Consider the following 17,470-nt stretch of genomic DNA (forward strand, 5'->3'; position numbering starts at 1 on the left):
GGCTTCCGCAAGCCCCTCCCTCCCCTGCAGCGCCCAGCCCGGGTCTGCTCCAGGCACCTCCTCAAGACCGGGCCTCCAGCGACTGTCCCTTCGAGCCACCCTTTCACCCGCAGGCTCCCCCGGCCCGTCCCCCGCGCCTGCACTCAAGCTGCTTGTTTGCCTGCCCCTGGCTCCTGCAGCCTCCCGAGTAGCTGGGACTACAGGCGCCCGCCACCACGCCCGGCTAATTTTTTTGTATTTTTAGTAGAGATGGGGTTTCACCGTGTTAGCCAGGGATGTGGAGCGTCAGCCCCCGGAGCCGGCCCTGGCCGGCTGCTTCCCACTGCTGGAGGCCGGGGGCGCCCGGTGTTCCGCGGGGGCTGCGGCCTCCCCGCTCAACCCCTGCTCACAGGAGCCTGGGCAGCCCGGGCCCCGTCCTTGCACAAAGGCAGCGTGGCCCAGGCCCCGCTCCGGCCGCCCTGTCCCTGCGCTGGGGGACTCGCTCCTCCCCGCCGGACCGATCCTCCTCTCCGGGGGATTTTCCTGGAGAAGTTACTGGTGCAGATACAAGAGCTGGCGGGACAGTGACCCGGAAGGCACCCGCCCCGAAAAGCAGGAACAGCAGGAACCTCCAAGGCGCCGCCCGCACCCTCTTCCTCCTCGCCTGGGGCCTCGCGCCCGGAGCCCGCCCCTCTGCCAGGGGTGGGCGCAGCCCGGGGGTGGGGGAGGGGCACCTGGCCCCAGGTCCCGCCGCGTTCCGACGACTGGGCCCGCCCTGGCCGCCGCGAGGCTGGGGGTCGCTTTGGGACCTAAGTCCGCCCCCGTGGGAGAAAGTGTGCCAGGGCCCACTGACAGCTTCCATCGGGGCTCAGTCGCCATCTCTCCCCACGTTTGCCCACGGTCGGGGGGCCATGCGGGGGAGGGTCGCGCTGCCCTCACTTCCCCCGGACCCTGTGCTCCGAGGAGAGGAGCGGGAACTCGCCCGCCCAAGGCCCACGCTCCCCATGTGGCTCAACCAGGCCAGGACCTCGCAGCCACATGGACCGGCGGGTCCAGGAGCCGGGCAGAGGGTCTCCGCGCCAAGCCGCACTGCCCCTGGCCCTCGTCTCCCTCCTTTCTCTCACTGCACGGTGGCCTCATGCCATCCGCTTTGGCCCCAAGAATGGAACTCACGAGAAAGGGCCTCCCCTCCCCCACCCAAGTTCCCGGCTGTCCCAGGCCCTGCTGAAGCCCACACCCTTTTCCAGGCGCACACGGCTCCCCTTGGGGCCCTCCCCGGCCTCTGTGCAACGTTCATCAAGGTACCCTTCTTCCCTTCCAGGGACTCTGCTCCTTCCCAAATTCCAGGCCAGATTGGCTGCCGAGAGGCCCACCCTTCCGTGGCAGCTGAGGCCATTTCTAAACACAAACCAGACCTCCTGTGTCCACAGCTGTAGCTTTCAGGTCAATGCCAGCATGGGAAGAGTCAGTTCCCACTCTGTGTCCCATGCATGCGGCTGAAATGGCTGCCCCGTGTCCCCCCCCACCCTCTTCCTCGGTAAAGGACGGTGGAGGAAGCCCCAAGGGTCACTGTCCCCTTTCTACAGATGAGGAAACTGAGGCACGGAAGGGTGAAGTGACTGGCCATGCCCTACAGGCAGACACTTCCAAAGCTCCAGCTCACAGTGAGGGGGTGGTGGGCCGTCTCCTGCCTGGACCACATGAGCTGCTCTGGCGGCTGGGACAGGCTGGGGATTGACACAGAGCCTAGGTAGACAGGCTTTGCCCGGACCCCAGGAGGCTCAGAAACCGCTAAGGCCGCCCGGCCGGGACCCCATCATTGTGCAGCTCCCAAAATAAGTCACTCCACAGCCATTTTTGAATTCTGTTTTATATCAAGCTATAAAAACCTAGATCATGTTCAACATACATACAAAGGCAGTACTATAAAAAATAATTATTATAATATTAACAATATCAAACACACTAACTCCTACAAATGTACAAAGACCTTGGGCATCATTTATACCGGCCAATTCCTGGCCACAGCTTTTTAAGGCAGTACCTGGGAAAAGGGGACGGACCCAGGAGAGCCGGCCCCAAATCCCGACTCAGCACTGCAGAAGCATCAGAAGGGCTGAGTCATGCCTGAGTCCGAGGGGCCCCCTTCTCAGGCTGAGAAGGAACTTTCAGGCCCAGGGAGGAGCAGAGCCTTAGGGGTAGCACATGCTGAGCAGGAAAATGAGCTCATGTTTTCCTGGGGTAGAGAGAGGTGCCCTGCAGGGCAGGGGATGAACGGAGGCTGCGGTGGGCAGAAGAACAGCCTCCCAAAGATGTCCACGTGACAGTCCCCAGAGCCTGTGACTAAGGTTACACAGCCGGTGGGAATTAAAGTTGCAGATGGAACTAAGGTGGCTAATCAGCTGACCTGAAAATAGAAAGATGACCTGGGTTCTCTGGGTAGGCGCAATGTGATCACAAGCGTCCTTAAAAGCGGCAGAGCAGGCCGAGTGCAGTGGCTCATGCCTATAATCCCAGCACTTTAGGAGGCTAAGGCTACAAGATCGCTTGAGCCCAGGAGTTCCAGACAAGCCTGGCAACAGAATGAGACTCTGTATCCACAAAAAGTATGTAGCTGGGCGTGGGGGATTGTTTCAGGGGACTGAGACAAGAGGACCACTTGAACCAGGAGGTCCAGGCTGCAGTGAGCCTTGATGCCATGACCAGGCCACTGCACGGCAGCCTGGGCAACACAGCAAGACCCTGTCTCAAAAACAAAAAAAAAAGTGGTGGAGGGAGGCAGGAGAGGGGAGGCCTCAATGAGGTGATGGGAAACAGATTCAACTACCCACAGCTGGCTCTGAAGATGGAGGAGCCTGAAGTCAAAATTATGGTCAGCCTCTAAAAATGAAAAGGCCAGAAATGAATCCTCCCCCAGAGCCTGCAGAAGGCGCGCAGGCCTGCCGACACCCAGATTTTGGCCCCGGGTCAGCCTTCTGACCCGCAGAACTGGAAGACCTCGTTTTGATCCACAAAGTTTGTGGAAACCTGTCACAGCAATGGGAAGCAAATACAGAAGCCAAAGGGTCAGCAGTGAGAGGTCAAGCTTGCCCTGCCCCTGCCCAGACCTCAGCCAGACTTCTGGGTGGCAGGGCCCACAGAGGCACCCCCAGGACCTGTCCCTGCCTCAGGGAAGGGGGAGCCTGAGATGATCCAGGAGGTCTTGGGCCCTTCTGTAGTGGACACCAAGGCCTTGGGGGACCACCCTCTGGTTGAGGCCTTGGGGGATGAAGAGGGAGGGCTCAGGGCCCCATTGCAGGGCCAGCCTGTAGGGGCTGTGGGGCCACCTGGATGTGACGTCTAATGCTGGCGGTGCCCACAACTCGCCACAGGACCCCACAAGCCCCTGCCAGATGCGAGTTCATCTTTTCCTTCTTTCTCTTCCAGTTCTGTCTTCCATTCCAGCCTTGCTGAACCCAGCTCACGGCGGCCCTGGGCTGCAGAGGGCAGATGGGTGAGGCTCGGCTCCTGTCTCCAGGGAGCTGGAGAGGGCCCTGGGCCCCACCCACGAGGAGGACAGTCATGAGGCCGACGGTGGAGGGGCCCTGGACAGAGGTGTCCGGGGATCCCTGAGCCTGGCCGCACTCTCCCTCCTGGTTCTTTCCTTGCGTGCACACGATCAGCTATTGTTTACAAAGAGTCCTTGGTGTTGCCTGGTTGGCTGCCCAGAATGGGAGCTCCTGCCCCCATCGGACATGTAAACAAACCAAGGTCTGTCCGGTTCCAGCTGATAGGGCCTGCACCTCCGCCAGGGCTAGGCAGAAGCAGCATCAGAACAGGAGACCCGGGAGAGCTAGCGCTGCTCTTAACAGCTCCCAGCGGGGTGTGCCCAAGGCTTGCTGAGCACTCACAAGCAGGTGAGGCCACAGGAAAAGCTAACCAACCTTTATAAGGGAAAATAGGGGCCTGGAGGGCTCCTGCGCCCCCGTGCTGACGTCCAAGATGCTCCGGATGCTCTTGACCTCACTGTTGGATAGGTTCCCCTTGATGGCCAGGATGGCGCTCAGGTGGCCTTTGCTGGCAAAGAGAGCATCCTGTCAGCCCAGCCTGTCGCCCACACCCCTGCTCACCAGCTCCCTGCACTCCTGGCCAGTGCCACAGGGCCCGACAGCCAACGCCCGGCCCACGAGGGGGCTGCACATCACTCTCCCTGCCCATGCACTCCACCTGATGGTCCCAAGAGCAGCCATGCCCCAGCCTGCTTCAGGCCTCCGCACTGGCTGTTCCCCCTGCAATGTTCTTCCCAGGCCCTGAGATGACCACCTCTTCCCACCCCTTAGGTCTCCACTAAGATGTCCACCCCCAAAAGACTTTCTTGTCTCTAAAGCCAGCACCTCCTATTATTCACCAGCTTGGTTAAACCCTATTTACAACTTGTAATTGTCTGTTTCTTTGCCTGATTATGTCATTATTATTGCTGGCCCTCAACAGAATGTGAGCTACTTAAGGGAGGATTGAGACCTGGCTTCCCTTGTACTTCATTGCATCCTGGTAACTAGAACAGAGGCTGACACCTAGCAGACTTCTCTATAACTGTTGGTGGCACAGGTAGATGGATGGTGGGTGGGTGAGCAGATGGATGAAAGCTAGATGGGTGGAGGGATGGGTGCAGGGATGACTGAGTAAATGCATAGGTGGATGGGTGGGTGGGCAGGTGGATAGGTGGGTGGTTGAGTGGATGTAGAGCTAAATGGGTGGAGGGATGGATGGATGAGTAGATGGGTGGATGGGTGCTTATATGGGGAGGTGGAAGAATAGATGGATGGATATATGGGTGGGTGGGTGGATGGGTAGACAGGTGATGGGTGGACAGGTGATGGGTGGGTGAGAAGATAGACGGATAACCAGATGGGTGAAGGAATGGGTGGATGAGTAGACGGGTGCTTGTATGGTGGGTGAATGAATGAATGGGTGGAATGGATCAGACAGGGACTGGACTTGGCTAAGCTGGGGTCAACCCCGTCAAGACCCATTCAAACTTACCCTAACATGTCAGAGGACCCAGCCCAGGAAGAAACAATGTCCCTGGCCCACCAGAGCCTCAGGCAGCCAGGGGCTAAGCCTCCATTCCCAAATATGAGCCCTGGTCCCAGAGCACAGGCCCAGGTTCCAGAGGCCACCCAGGCAGGGTGAACCTGGCCTCTCTGGTCTCAGTCTCCCCTGTGAGAGGCAGCGTCAGGTAAAGCTAAGAGTGTGGGCCAAGCAGCCAGACACTAACTAGCCGTGTCACCTTGGACACATCCTGTGAGCTCTCCAGGCCTCCTCTGTGAAACGGGAATGGAAAGTATTGTCCTCGTGGTGCTGTGGTGAAGGCCACAAGAGTGAGCCCCTGGTGAGGTTCACACAGTGACTGGCACGTGGGCAGCTGCCAGGATCTGGGTTCCCAATGCCAGCCCTGTGAGGCCTTGGCCACAGTGATGTGACAGTGGTCCTGAGGTGCCCCAGGTTCTCACCTGAAGTCAGGGTAGCAGGTGACGTAAGTGGCCACCTCAATCTTGATGGCACTGGGGTCCTGCAGGCGAATGATCTCAGCCAGAGTGGGGAGAGCAGGCTGCAGCCAGGTCGCTGGGGAGCCCTGCAACAGTGGGTGTGGTTGGAGGGACCCAGGGGTCTAGAGGCTCGGGTCAGCAACTTGTTGGGCTTGGAGAGGCACCAACGGCCTATCTCCGACCCTGAAAGGGCTAGGGGAGAAGAGGCAGCCATTTCAGAGGGGCTTGGGAGAGGTGGCCAGGAGCTTACGAGCTGGGTGCAGAAGTGCTGGATGGTGTCAGCATTCGCCAGGATGTGCCTAGCCAGCTGCTGCTGCTGCTCGGCAGTCTTGAGGACCAGGCCCCGCTTGCTGAGTTGGATGATGTACTCCTTCACCAGGTGCAGGTGCAAGGCCTCCATGAGCTCCTGGGAGGGCAAGCAGCCAGGGCCGTGTGAGCTGTCTGCTGATGGGGAGCTCACCGCCTCCCTTGAAGCCTTGTAGCCAGGCCTCCAGGGAGAGACAGATGCCAGAGCAAAAGACTGCACACATGCTCATGCATTCACATGCTCGTGCGTTCACATGCTCATGTGTTCACATGCGTGTGTGCACATGTGCATGTGTTCACGTGTGTTCGCATGCTCGTGTTCACGTGTGCACATGTGCGTGTGTTCATGTGTGTGCTCGTTTGTGCATTCACATGTGTTCACATGTGCCAGTGTTCACATGCTCTTGAGTTCACGTGCATGCTCACATGTGCATGTGTTCACATGTGTGTGCTCACATGCTCGTTCGTGCATCCACCTGTGTTCACATGCTCGTGCATTCATGTTGTTCACGTGTGTGTGTTCATATGCTCATGCATTCACATGTGTGTGTTCACATGCTCGTGCAATCACTTGTGTGTTCACATGCTCGTGCCTTCACATGCTCATGCCTTCACGTGTGTTCACAGGCTCGTGCGTTCACATGTGTGTTCACGTGCTCGTGCCTTCACGTGTGTGTTCACATGTGCACGTGTTCGCATGCTCGTGCATTCGTGTGTTCACATGCTTGTGCATTCACCTGTGTGTTCACATGTGCGTGAGCATACACAGACGTGCTAGTGTGCATGTCCGGGCTGCCCCCATTCCCCAAGGCCCAGCCACCAGCCCAGAGCCTCCTCACCTCCCGGAAACAGTCCTGCAGCTCTGAGAACTCAGGCAGCCTCGTGTCCACGGTGGCGATGATTTTTTCCAGGGTCTCCACGGGGGCCGCCCAGCGGGTGTGCGTGAACCTCTTGAACAGAGGCTGAGACAGGAGAGGCAGGATGTCTGGTCACGCCCTGGAGAGGAAGGGCTGCCAGCCGCAGACACGCAGACACAGACACACACCGACACATGTGCCTGGTGGAGGGGCGGGGGGCATTCAAGGACCCCCGGGGAACCCGGGCCAACCTCAGTCCCTGCTCACAGACAGGAAGTGGGAGCCGGCTCCGTGCACCCTTATCCAAGGTCACCCAGTGCGGTTCAGGAGCCAGGAGGGCCTGTCTGCCGGCCCGGAGGCCAAGTCCACTGCCTCTTAAATAAATAAATGCCTTCATAAACAAGACCCTGTGCTTGGCTGGGCCTGGGAGATCAGTGCCAGGGGATGTGGGGTCACCGATAGGGCTTCCACCACACTCAGGCCACCCATGGCGGCTAGTCCCGGACACCGGGCAGGGAACCTCTCCCCTTCCTTTCAGAAGACCCCCACTTTACACCCTGCTGAAGGAACGACTTGTTTTCACAGCATTTTCTGTGGATTTCTTGGCCCATAACAGATATGACCCCGGCTGCCGATGACCCTGAGCCTCAGTTGCTGGGAGTCAGGCTCGGGGACGGGGGTGGATAGGAGGGGCTGAGGGGATTGAAGGAAAGGTGTCTGCAGGCTTGGGACTGGGCTGGGTCTGAATCGGGGAGGGGCAGGGAAACTTTTCCAGGCCCTCCCAGCCCAGGCAGCCCCTCTCAGCCAAGCCCCAGGACATGATCGGCGGAGTTCAGAGCCTGCCCGCATCCCCAACCGGGCATCTCCACTGCACCAGAGCTGGCCCGCGGTGCCGTCCACAGGCCTGGAGTGTGTCTTCCCCACATCTTTGCTTCTACCACTCCTCCCTGGGAGCACCTCCCAGTCCCTCCCTGGGATCCCCCCAACACTGGGCTCCTGAGGGCAAGAGGCTCCCGCTACCTTCAGGTCCTCCCGCAGGTGCTGGAGCAGGGTGTCAAAGCCGCGGCCCTTGAGCTCACCCAGGGGGCCCAGCAGGAGGCTCAGGGTGTCCTGGGGTACCTGCCACTTCTGCTCCATGAATGTCCTGGAAGGTGGAGGCAGAGAGGTCACCCCAGCCCTGCTCAGCCTATAGCCCCATACCCAGGGAGCCAGACAGCCCCTCTCTTCACTCTAGAACCCTTAAGGGCTCCCCATTCTCTATGGGATCAAGCCCTCCCATCCATGTTCTCCACACCCTCAGGACACTCCTCCACCACATCCCCTTGTAACTGATGGCAAGTGAGCCTCCTCCAGTGGTCTGCCCATCTGCCTAATAGACAGATCACTCTACCTACTTCACAGGGTTGCTTAAGGATAAGATAATGGGTGAAACGTCTGCCTGTGTGCTTGCCCCAGCCAGCACTTGGGAAATGTTTGCTGCTGCTGCTGCTGCTGCAGGCCCTGGCGTCCTCACACATGTTGCTGGTTTGAATTCCACTTCTTGGCCTAAGCAGCTCCTCCTCCCTCCACCTCCCAGCTCCCCTCTCCTGCCTGCCGAGTGACTCCCACTCCCGCAAGCCCCTCCCAACACTCTCACCGGAAGGACAGGCAGTTGTTGATGTTGGCAATGACGTTGGTCCTGTAATTCCTCAGCTGTTTGCCTCTCTCCAGAAATTCATTAAAGGCGCGCTGGTAGCTGGTGAAACCAGAAGGGGCACATTCAGGACCAGCCCAAACACTGGGACGACAGCAGCAGCCTCCCCGCCCTCCCTGCCAGCTCCCGGGGTTCACTTTTCTGTTTGGCTGCCCATAGCCAAGGGAGGGGCCGCTAGCCCCTGGGCATCATGGAACTGGCTTCACAAGCTAAGGCCAGGGCTCCTGAAGAGGGTACCAGCCCATCTCTGCTGCTCCCAGGCCCTCTCTAGAGTTGGGAGACCAGGTAGGAGTGAGCGTGTGGTTAGCTGGAGAAGCCCTCAGAGGTTGAGAGGGAGACAGCAGAGAGAATTCAGGCGGTGGAGACTAGGAGTGTTGTGTGAAGGGGTGGCGGGGTCTCAGTCCCTCCTGGGGTATCCTCTTTGAGGCTAGAGGCTGTTCTGCTGAGAGCTTTGCTGACGGCGTGGGAGCGAGAGGCTCCCACATTGAATCCTGGTGGAGGTCAGACCACCTGAGGCTCTCAGTGCCCTGGCTGAGTGGGAAACGACTCCTGGCTCAGAATGACAGGGACAGGGGTGGAGGGTGGGGAGCCAGCTCAGGGAGGGGCCGTGGCTCTGAGAGAGGTGGCTACAGGGACCCTATCCTGGGCACACACCCACCTCCTCAGGAACGCAGGTAGCTCCACCAGCAGCAGCACCTGCTTTATCTGTGAGCCCAAGTCCAGCGTGATGCTCTCGGCCTTGGCCTGGGCCTGGGAGATGATCTGCAGGGTGGTGGTGGGTGAGCTGAGCAGGGGCTCGCCTGGACAAGGGGGCAGGGGACGGGGAGGAAACAGGCGGGAACAGAGCAGGTGCCCCAAGGTGGTCATGGGTATGCACACAGGACGGAATGTGCGTGGGGCTCCCCACGCACGTGCACGGGCGGTACGTGTGCCCTGGATCGCAGTACCTGGATGATGTCGATGGCCAGCTCGCTGTGGCAGTGGCCGTCCAGGATCTGGGGAGGCACATCCTCAGCCCAGCGCTGTGCCTCTAGCTCCAGAGCTCGGTCCATCAACTCCCTCACATTGGCCTGGAGGAGGAGGGGCAGGTCACAGGGGCACTATCCCTCACCTAGCTCACCTGGAAGACCCGTCAAGCTCCCTGTCATGTCCTGTCTGTCTCCGAACCTCTCCTCTGCCGCCTCCCTCCCCCTCCCTGGCCCAGGTGGAGACTCACCGCCTCGTTGGACAGGAATGTGGCCTCCAGCAGCCGGATCTGCCTGGGGGGCAGGAGGCTCCCGAGCCCCATACCCTGCAGCTCACCCACCAGCTTGGGGCTGTTGATGATGTCACTGCAGGCAGGGGAGGCTGGCATGAGGACAGCTATACCCAATCAGCACCACCCCTCAAGCTAGAGCCCAGGCCCTCAGCCTCGGTCTCTGGCAGGCCCAGACTGCCCAGCACACCCTCCCGCACCCCCACCCGGTCCCCATTTCAGATGATGGGTCCTCCATCTACTTAGTTTGGTTTGGAACAGAAACTCTGAAGTCATCATGCCTCCTCTGACTCTCTCACCGCCCCCTCATTAGGTCCTGCTCCAAAATAGCCCCCAAAATCAGCAGTCTCATGCCACTCTGGCGCCCTGGCTGGCTCCCATCAGCTCCCCGCTGGCTCACTGCAAAAGCCTCCTCCTGGCCTCTCTGCTCCTTCCCTCACCTCCAACAATTCCTTCTCCACCCAGCAGCCAGAGCCACCTTTAAGATCTGATCTTCTTCCTGTTCCAAGGCTACCTGTCACCCAGATGAAACCCTGCTCCTACTCACAGCAGCCCTGGAATCCAGCCAGCTCCCAGCCCACCGCGCTCCAGCCCTGCAGGTCTTGAGCATCTCAGAGCCCCGGCCACCTCCCAATCCCAGGGGTAGGCCAGAATGGGCAGGAAGGGCTGCCCCAAGCTAGTCCACAGACACATCTTGGCTCACTGTCCCGGCGCCTCTGCAGCGCCCCAGAGCTCCCAGGGGACTGCCCAGCCCTGGCACTTCCTAAGGGGCCTTTGTCTGTCTAGAGGCTTACAAATGATCTTCTCTCTGCCCCTCACCCAATCCAGATGCAGCTGTGTCCCTCCGTTCCCCACATTTCTGGCACACAGGCTTCAACGATGCCCCCCTGGGCACCCTCTCACCAGGGCTCCATGCCCAGCTTGGCTTTAGTTGCCTGTTGCTAACCCCAGGCCAGCAGACCCCGAGGTCACTGGGACAGAAAGACTGGCAGGCAGGGGTGCAGGTGCCCAGCATTTCCTGGTGAGTCAGGACGAGCAAGTGGGAACTGGCTCTGGGCTGGGTTCTCTCTCCCGCCGCCCCTGCCCTGTGCCAGTTCCCCTATGCCCTGCTGACTCCTCTCCCACCCTCCCCACTGGACCCTTTCTCTATCCTTCTGCCAGAGGCTGACCCTTCAACACCAACTGAACCCACAGGCCACCCAAGGCCCCCAAGACGGCAGACACTGCCCACACTGTACCTCCGGGCTTCCTTCCTAAAGTTTCACACTAGGATCTGAGGCCAGCAGTGGCCAAGCTCCACAATAACAGCCCCTGGACTTCCCCGCCCTGGGCCTTTCCACATTGCAGTAAGCCTCTCCTCATGCAGGCCGTGCGAATGACGGGCAGGCCCAGGGATCCATGGAGTCAAGGGATGCCTGAGGCTGTACTCAGCAGGGGGACCAGCTGCACAGCCAGCCTCCCACCTGAGGGGCTCCAGCTCTGCGGTGGGCTCACAGGGTAACCCTATACAACGGGAGTCTAACAAGACACGTGGCCCTAGCCCACCTCTTCGAACTCTCCTGCATGGGGGTGCCCGCATAGCTCTGCTCAGCTCCAGAGTGCCCCGGAAGAGGGCATGCTCAGGAGCACCGACCTTCCTCTCACCTTCTCCCCTGCCTGCCCTATCACCCCTCCTCCTGCCTCCTGGCCTGATTCCCTGGCTCAGAGAAGGACCGCTGGCTTTCACCTCCTCCCGGCTGGCTTCCCTGACTTCTCCAGGCCTGCTTTGGGCCCATGCTCTGCACGGGGCCTGGCCTCTGCTGCCACAGCCCTTCCAGCTCTGGATGGTTATTGGTTGCTTTCCCCCTCCTCAGACTGGGTGGTCGTGAATGAATGAAATCCCTACCATTTTCTGTGCCTCAGTTTCCCCAACAGCAGAATGTGACTGAGGCCCAGGAAATTAAGGATTCCAAGAGCAACGCAGACCCAGCCCCAGCCTTATCCCTGTGTCCAGGCCCAGTCTCTGCCTGTCCAGGCTCTGCCCCAGGGACTTCGAGTCCCACCCCTGCATTTTCGGACCCAAAACTCTGCAAGCACCGGCCTCACTAAAAGCTGCCGGCAGCACACCTAGACACCCCTCCTACAGAGGACACCCTCCCTGCCCGCCCGGGCCTAGCCCCTCGTCTGCTCACTTGGGGTAGAGGTTCTGCACCCAGACCAGCAGCATGTAGGTGTCGCGCTCGCAAAGCTCGAACTGCGCCATGGCGGCCAGGTGGGCCGCGAAGTGCTGGTGGTAGCTCTCGGCGTAGGCCGCCACGACGCCGAACTCGGCGGGGAACAGCGGCTTCAGCCGCTCCACCACGGCCTCCAGGTCCTCTTTCATGGTGCGGCCCAAGTGCAGAAAGACGCTCTCGGGGACCTCCGCGCCCGCGGCCGGCCGCCGGCCCAAGCGCTCCTCGGCCGCCTCCGCCACGCCGCGCCGCCACATCTGCAGCCAGCGCCGCGGGCGCGTGGCCGCCAGCCCCGAGGTCCCTGGCCCCGCCGCCGCCGCCGCCGCCGCCGCCGCCTGGCGGTCCTCGCGCTCCTGCTCCGCCACCACGGCCAGCGCCTGGCGCAGCCGCTCGGGCGCCGCCTCCAGCGGCCGCCGCAGCACGCCCAGCACCTGGTCACGCAGCAGCTCGTACAGCGCCTCCACCTTGCTCTGGCGCCGCACCAGCTCCGCCTCGCTCGCACCGCCCGCCGCCGCCGCCGCCGCCAGCTCCCGCTCCAGCGCCAGCAACGGCCGCGCCGCCTCCAGCTGCCCGCGCTCCAGCGCCGCCTTCAGCTCCTCCACTGCGCAGGGAAAGCCGCGTCAGCCCCGGCCCCAGCCCGCCGCCCACCGGGCGGGGCGGCCAGCGCCCGGCGGGACCGTCCTCCCCTAGACGCGCACAGGGCCGGCGGCCAACACCCTAAAGGGTGATGTCGGTGTCCCAGACTAGGCTGAAGGCCTCCCAGGCCCCCCAGATTGGGGCACAGGTGAAAGCAGGGAGACAGCCGCGCCGTCCAGCCCCACTTGCCGGCCCACTGTGCAAGTGGCTCACTCACGCGGATGAGCGCCGCCAACCCCGTCCACGTCCCAGACTAGCTCTAACCCAGGGTCCTAGAGCACCTGTGGGGGGCGGGCCATCCAGCCCCTGCCTGGACCCGGCTGCTCCCTCGGGCTCCGCTGAGCTGGGCTGATCCTTCTTCTTCTTCCCTTTGGTGAAGACGCAGAATACATTGGCCAGGCCTTTGGACTTCTTCTTCTCCTTCTTCTTCTTCGCCGCCTCTTCCTCCTCCCTATATGGGGCTGCCCCAGCCTCCAGAGGTGGCACCAGGTCCTCAGAGGAGGCCTCCGACATGCAGGCCTCTGACTCTGCCTCTGATGTGGACGGCAACTTTTGGGGGCTTCTAGGGAAGTCGAGGGTGCCTGGCACAGGCTGATGGCTAGAGAGGCCTTGGAAGAAGGTCGTCATCTTCAGCATCACCCTGGTTCAGGCCTGCAGGCTCCTGCGGGGTGGGGGTGAAGGCATCAGTGGTCACCATGGACTGGCCCTGGCTCCCAGGCCGGAGCACACCGCCGTGCTGGCTGCATTGAGTACACTCAGTCTGTTTCACCCATTCAACCACCGGAGCTCTGCTCATCTCCTGGCCCAGATGAGCACCAACAACTGTGCTCCCTCCCTGGCCACGAACATCTCACCACCTACAGCTCCCCTTCCAATACTTCACAGCCCCAGAAGCAAGGAAGAGGCTGGGGACGCCAAGCCCACCACGCAGAGGGGGACCTTCACTTTATTTGGGCAAATCCTTCCCTGACAGCCCACCCTCTGGTCAGGAAGCAGGGAATGGACACCTCCCTGGATCCCACCGGACCCTAGGGAAGAGGCGGGGCATGGGCTCTGTCCCTTTGGACAGAGCAGGAACAGAGGTCCAGAAAGGTCAGGGACATGCCGGGGTCTAGAACACCAGAAGCCGGCCTGAGACTGGAACCCAGTCTCCTCCTGCCCAGACCCAGCCCCTCTGCCATCTTGCCCAGTTCTGATCCAGCGGTGGGGTCACAGAAACACAGCTGCTCCAGCTGGGCCATGAAAGGGGCAGAGCCTGACCAGGATCTACAGAAGCCACAGTGGGTGGGACCTCAGACAGCCTTTCACACATCACTGGGGGCAAGGGGCTCAGCGAGTCACAGGGCTGCCTGAAGTCACACAGCAACTCGGGTCCAGAACCCAGGCTTCCTGGCTCCCACTCCCTCCCAAATGGGATCATAGCATCATCACAAAGCCTTCCAGTTTCTGCAGCCTTCCTGGGTGCCCATCCCATCTCTTCCTTTCTCTCATCTGGAAGGGTGTTATTTCGGCTTAAACTGTCCCTCTGGTCAACAGCTTGGGCTTGGAACTCAGGCCACCTGGTCCCAGAGCCCAGCTCTCCCCCTGCCTCCACATCCCCGGCTGTCCTGCAAGCTACATCCAAAGAGGCAAGACCCGAGCCTCCCCCAAGTCCCTGCCCAGCGCCTGACCGTTGTCAGAGCAAGGCCAGGTCCACTGGAGAAGAGCATGGCTGACCCGAAAGGGGGAAGCAGGCAGGGGCTGGGCCTCCCCAAGAACTGGGGTGACCTGTAACCATGATGCCACCTGTCTGCCCCACCCCAAGATTAAATGCATGCAGCCTTGTCTCATGTATCATGGTAACTTCAAGTGACCCCTGAAACAGACCTGCAAGGCAGGCAGGATGACACACCATCCAGAAGGAGAAACTGAGGCTGAGCAGGAGGTGTTTGCCCCAAGCACAGCAGCCATGGGGGCTCAGATTGGGCCCATCAGACTCTTCCCATGGCCCCGCTGCCTCCACCAGCCCCACTACCCTGTCCCCATCCTGGAGGGGCTTGGCCAGAGCCACCTGAGGGACAGGAAGCCTGCGCTCCTCCCACCCCCAGCCCCTGCCATGCTCACCCGGTGCCCTGGGCAGAGTCCCACACTCCTGGATGGCACTGGCCTCTCTAGTGCCATTTAGGTTGAGCATTCCACTCCAGGACCAAGAGGGGCATGCTCCAGGGAGCCTCAGGGGCAAGGCCACGGGGCACCTCTGCTCCCCACCCAGTGCCCCAACTTCGCTTCCCAGCCCCTCTCAGGCGCATGCCAAGCACCCGTGGGAGCTGCTCTGTCTGGCAGGGCCGCTCAGCCCCACCCTGGGCGCCCAGGCCCCACCTCTGCCATTCTCCTGGGGTGGAGGAGGGTGGCCCTTACCAGCAATGCTCCCCACCAGCCTCACCTCAGCCTTCCCTGTCCCACCCCACATGTACTAGGCTCTGTCCCACCTCCAGGCACAGCTCCCGCAGGACCCCCACAGCACCACCGCCTTCTCGCCTCTGTGACACGAAACCCAGAGCGCCTGAAGGTCCTGCTGCAGCTCCCTGGGCCTCGCCCCAGGTCTCCGCTCTCCGAGGCAGCTGGTGCCGTGGGAAGAGAAACGCTTTCGGTGTGGGCTCAGCACACCTCTCACTGGTGCGTGGACTGCACACCTCCTTCCTTCACAAGCCTCCCTTTCCCCGTCTTTGAAGTGGGGATGAGGACCCCCACCTCACAGTGCTGCTGAGGGGATGTGACCAAACCGCGCGGCCAAGTGCTGGGCGCCAGTGGGGGTGAGTCTCCTGTGTCCTGAGTCTGTCCTGCAGGCAGCAGCGAGCAGGTGCAGCCAGAAAGGAAGAAGGAGAGGAGGGGCGTTCCTTTGAGCCTTGCCTCTGGTTGGGCCCACTGAGGCAGGAAGGGGCCTGCTGGGAGGCTCGTAGAGTGGTCACGGCCAGTGGCTCAACAGCGCCCCCCAGCCTCCCGCTGCCCGGCCTCTCCTCGGGTCCACTCGCCTTCCCCGTCAGGGCTGATGTCCACACACCGCCCGGGAGCTCGCTGGGCCCGGCTCCTTCAGTCCTGGGCAGGATGTGGAAGGCGCACCCATCCCCCGATGAGGACACCCGGGCACGGGCGAGGAAGTGACTTGGCCTGTGTCGCCCGGCCGGGAAGTCACGCTGGACCTGGGGCCTTTCTGCTGCTAATGGAGGGGAGACCCCTGTGCCTGCCCCAGCCCCGCCCTCCCTGCCTCTGGCAGGACCGGGCTTTCCGCCGCGAGCGCCAGCCTTGGCCCCTCTGCGCCCGGACGCGCGGACGCTGGGCGCCAGGGCCTCAGTTTCCCTGGCAGTGGGGCCAGGGTCCCTGGGAGCGTCCAGCCCCCTCCTGTCCCCGCGACAGGCTCTTCCCTCGGGGAATCCGGCGTGGCCTCGGGGTAGGGGCAGGCGAGGAGCCGCGCGGAGCGGCGGGGAATGGACGCGTGGAAGCGGAGGTCACTTACCGTGTCCTGGCCGGGCCGCCACTGTCCTGGCCCCAGTTCCGCAAGGCCTGAAATAGTCGCAGATTCAGCCCCGCTCCGCCCCGCCCCGCCCCGCCTGCCCCTCCTTCCCCGCCCCGCCGCGACCGCGGAAAACCCGCGGGCGGAGGCCAAGGCCCAGTGCGGCCCGGCTGTGTCCCTGCGTCCCAGGAGCCGGGCGCGCCCGGCCTGCCCAGCGGGGGATGCGGGGCGCTGTCACTTCCTCCCAGCAGCGGGGCAGGGGCGGGGGCTGGCCGCGCGTCGCATGGTATGTGGAGTTCGGGGGACAGCACGGGGAGGACGGGGTTGTCAGGCGCGGGGCCATTGTCCGACGACGGCTCCTGATAGGCCGCCTGGATGGGGCGCGCTTGGCCGCATTCCCGCGTCACAGACCGGCTCCAGCTGCGGGAGCGCCCGTCCCACCCCAACTCCCCCAGCCGCCCTTCTGAAGTGTTCCGGTATCACCGTGGCCACAAGGAGGCAGGGGACGGGGGCTTCCTGAAGGAGGGTCCCTAAGGGGAAGGGGGCTACACGGCTGGCCAGAGTGCTGGCCGCGCGGCTGTGCACAGGGCCTTGCACCCCTCCCGTCGTCAAGCCTTGCTTGAAATGCGTAAATGCGGAAAGGTGGTGGCTGACCCGGGTCACACCGCTTTAAGTAGCGGGGTGGGGTGCCTAGCCAGGCCTATGGGACTCCCACTGGAGCCTTTCCCCCTCTGGGGCTGGGGCTGGACCCACAGGCTGCTGGAGCAGGCAGAAGGGGAGGGGCCCAAGGCCCAGACTCCAGGGCCTCGTCTTGATCATTGACCCGACTTTGCCCATGCAGCGCTGGCCTCCGTTTCCAGGCCTGTTTCCCCATCCACACTGTCTCTCAGGGTCTGTTTTAGGAGATGTGGGGGTGGGGCATGTGGGGAGGACGGAAAGGGGCTGTGAAGGGAACCCACTGGAGATTCACTTCCTTCCGTATTTCACACGCTAGGCTAGGAATTCCTGCCCTCTGGAAAGGCTGCAGTCATTTAGGAATTTCCCGCTGGGCACGGGCTTCCCTCCTGCCTCACTGGGGCCTCTGCTCCTCCCCTCTTTTGTTTGGCCTCTTTCCCCGCCCCCTGCTCACTCCGCCGCCCCCTCTCCAGCCTAGTAACAGGTCTTCCAGGACCAGGGGGGCCAGCGGAGTGGGGGCGGCTGTGGGTTCAGGTGCCCCGGGAACTGAGAACTTCCTCTTCAAGAGTGCTGGCCAAGCGCCAGGTTTGCCATCCATCCTGTCTCTGGGGAACCTGTTGGGGAGCGGATGCAGGAGGCCGCCAGGATGGGGCGTTAAGGCTGCCAGCCCCACCCCTTCGCTCCTAGGACTCCAGAGATGACATTTTTCAGATGAGTCCACAGAGCCACCGTGTCCCGGGGCGGGGAGGGTCCTTCCGTCGGCACTGCGCAGATAGAGTTCATCCACACAGGGGCGATGAGGATACGGGCTGAGGGGCCCTGGCCTGAGGCTGCCTTCACG

The 17,470-nt window shown here is 62.0% G+C and overlaps 1 protein-coding gene across 1 annotated transcript; it reads right to left on the reverse strand.

Moving 5' to 3' along the window:
* Positions 1–1,831: 1,831 nt before the first annotated feature.
* TNFAIP2 (TNF alpha induced protein 2) lies at positions 1,832–16,025 on the reverse strand. The gene is made up of 13 exons (XM_030803387.1): positions 15,958–16,025; positions 12,746–13,125; positions 11,790–12,429; positions 9,580–9,694; positions 9,311–9,433; positions 9,022–9,125; positions 8,307–8,405; positions 7,691–7,814; positions 6,653–6,775; positions 5,758–5,913; positions 5,472–5,593; positions 3,903–4,035; positions 1,832–3,455 (listed from the first exon to the last, which is right to left on the reverse strand). The coding sequence occupies exons 2-13, from the start codon at positions 13,098–13,100 to the stop codon at positions 3,261–3,263; spliced, it is 2,289 nt and encodes a 762-aa protein (XP_030659247.1). The 5' UTR covers positions 13,101–13,125; positions 15,958–16,025; the 3' UTR covers positions 1,832–3,260.
* Between the last annotated feature and the right edge of the window lie 1,445 nt (positions 16,026–17,470).

This window comes from Nomascus leucogenys, chromosome 22a (assembly GCF_006542625.1).
Source record: "Nomascus leucogenys isolate Asia chromosome 22a, Asia_NLE_v1, whole genome shotgun sequence".
Lineage (NCBI taxonomy): Eukaryota > Metazoa > Chordata > Mammalia > Primates > Hylobatidae > Nomascus > Nomascus leucogenys.

Excerpts from the sequence above, each read along its gene's own strand:
- TNFAIP2 (XM_030803387.1), bottom strand. The coding sequence starts at position 13,100 with ATGCTGAAGATGACGACCTTCTTCCAAGGCCTCTCTAGCCATCAGCCT. Across the intron at positions 9,126-9,310 it reads TGGCCATCGACATCATCCAG|ATCATCTCCCAGGCCCAGGC; the intron begins GTACTGCGATCC and ends ACCACCCTGCAG. Across the intron at positions 8,406-9,021 it reads CTACCTGCGTTCCTGAGGAG|CTACCAGCGCGCCTTTAATG; the intron begins GTGGGTGTGTGC and ends TGGTTTCACCAG.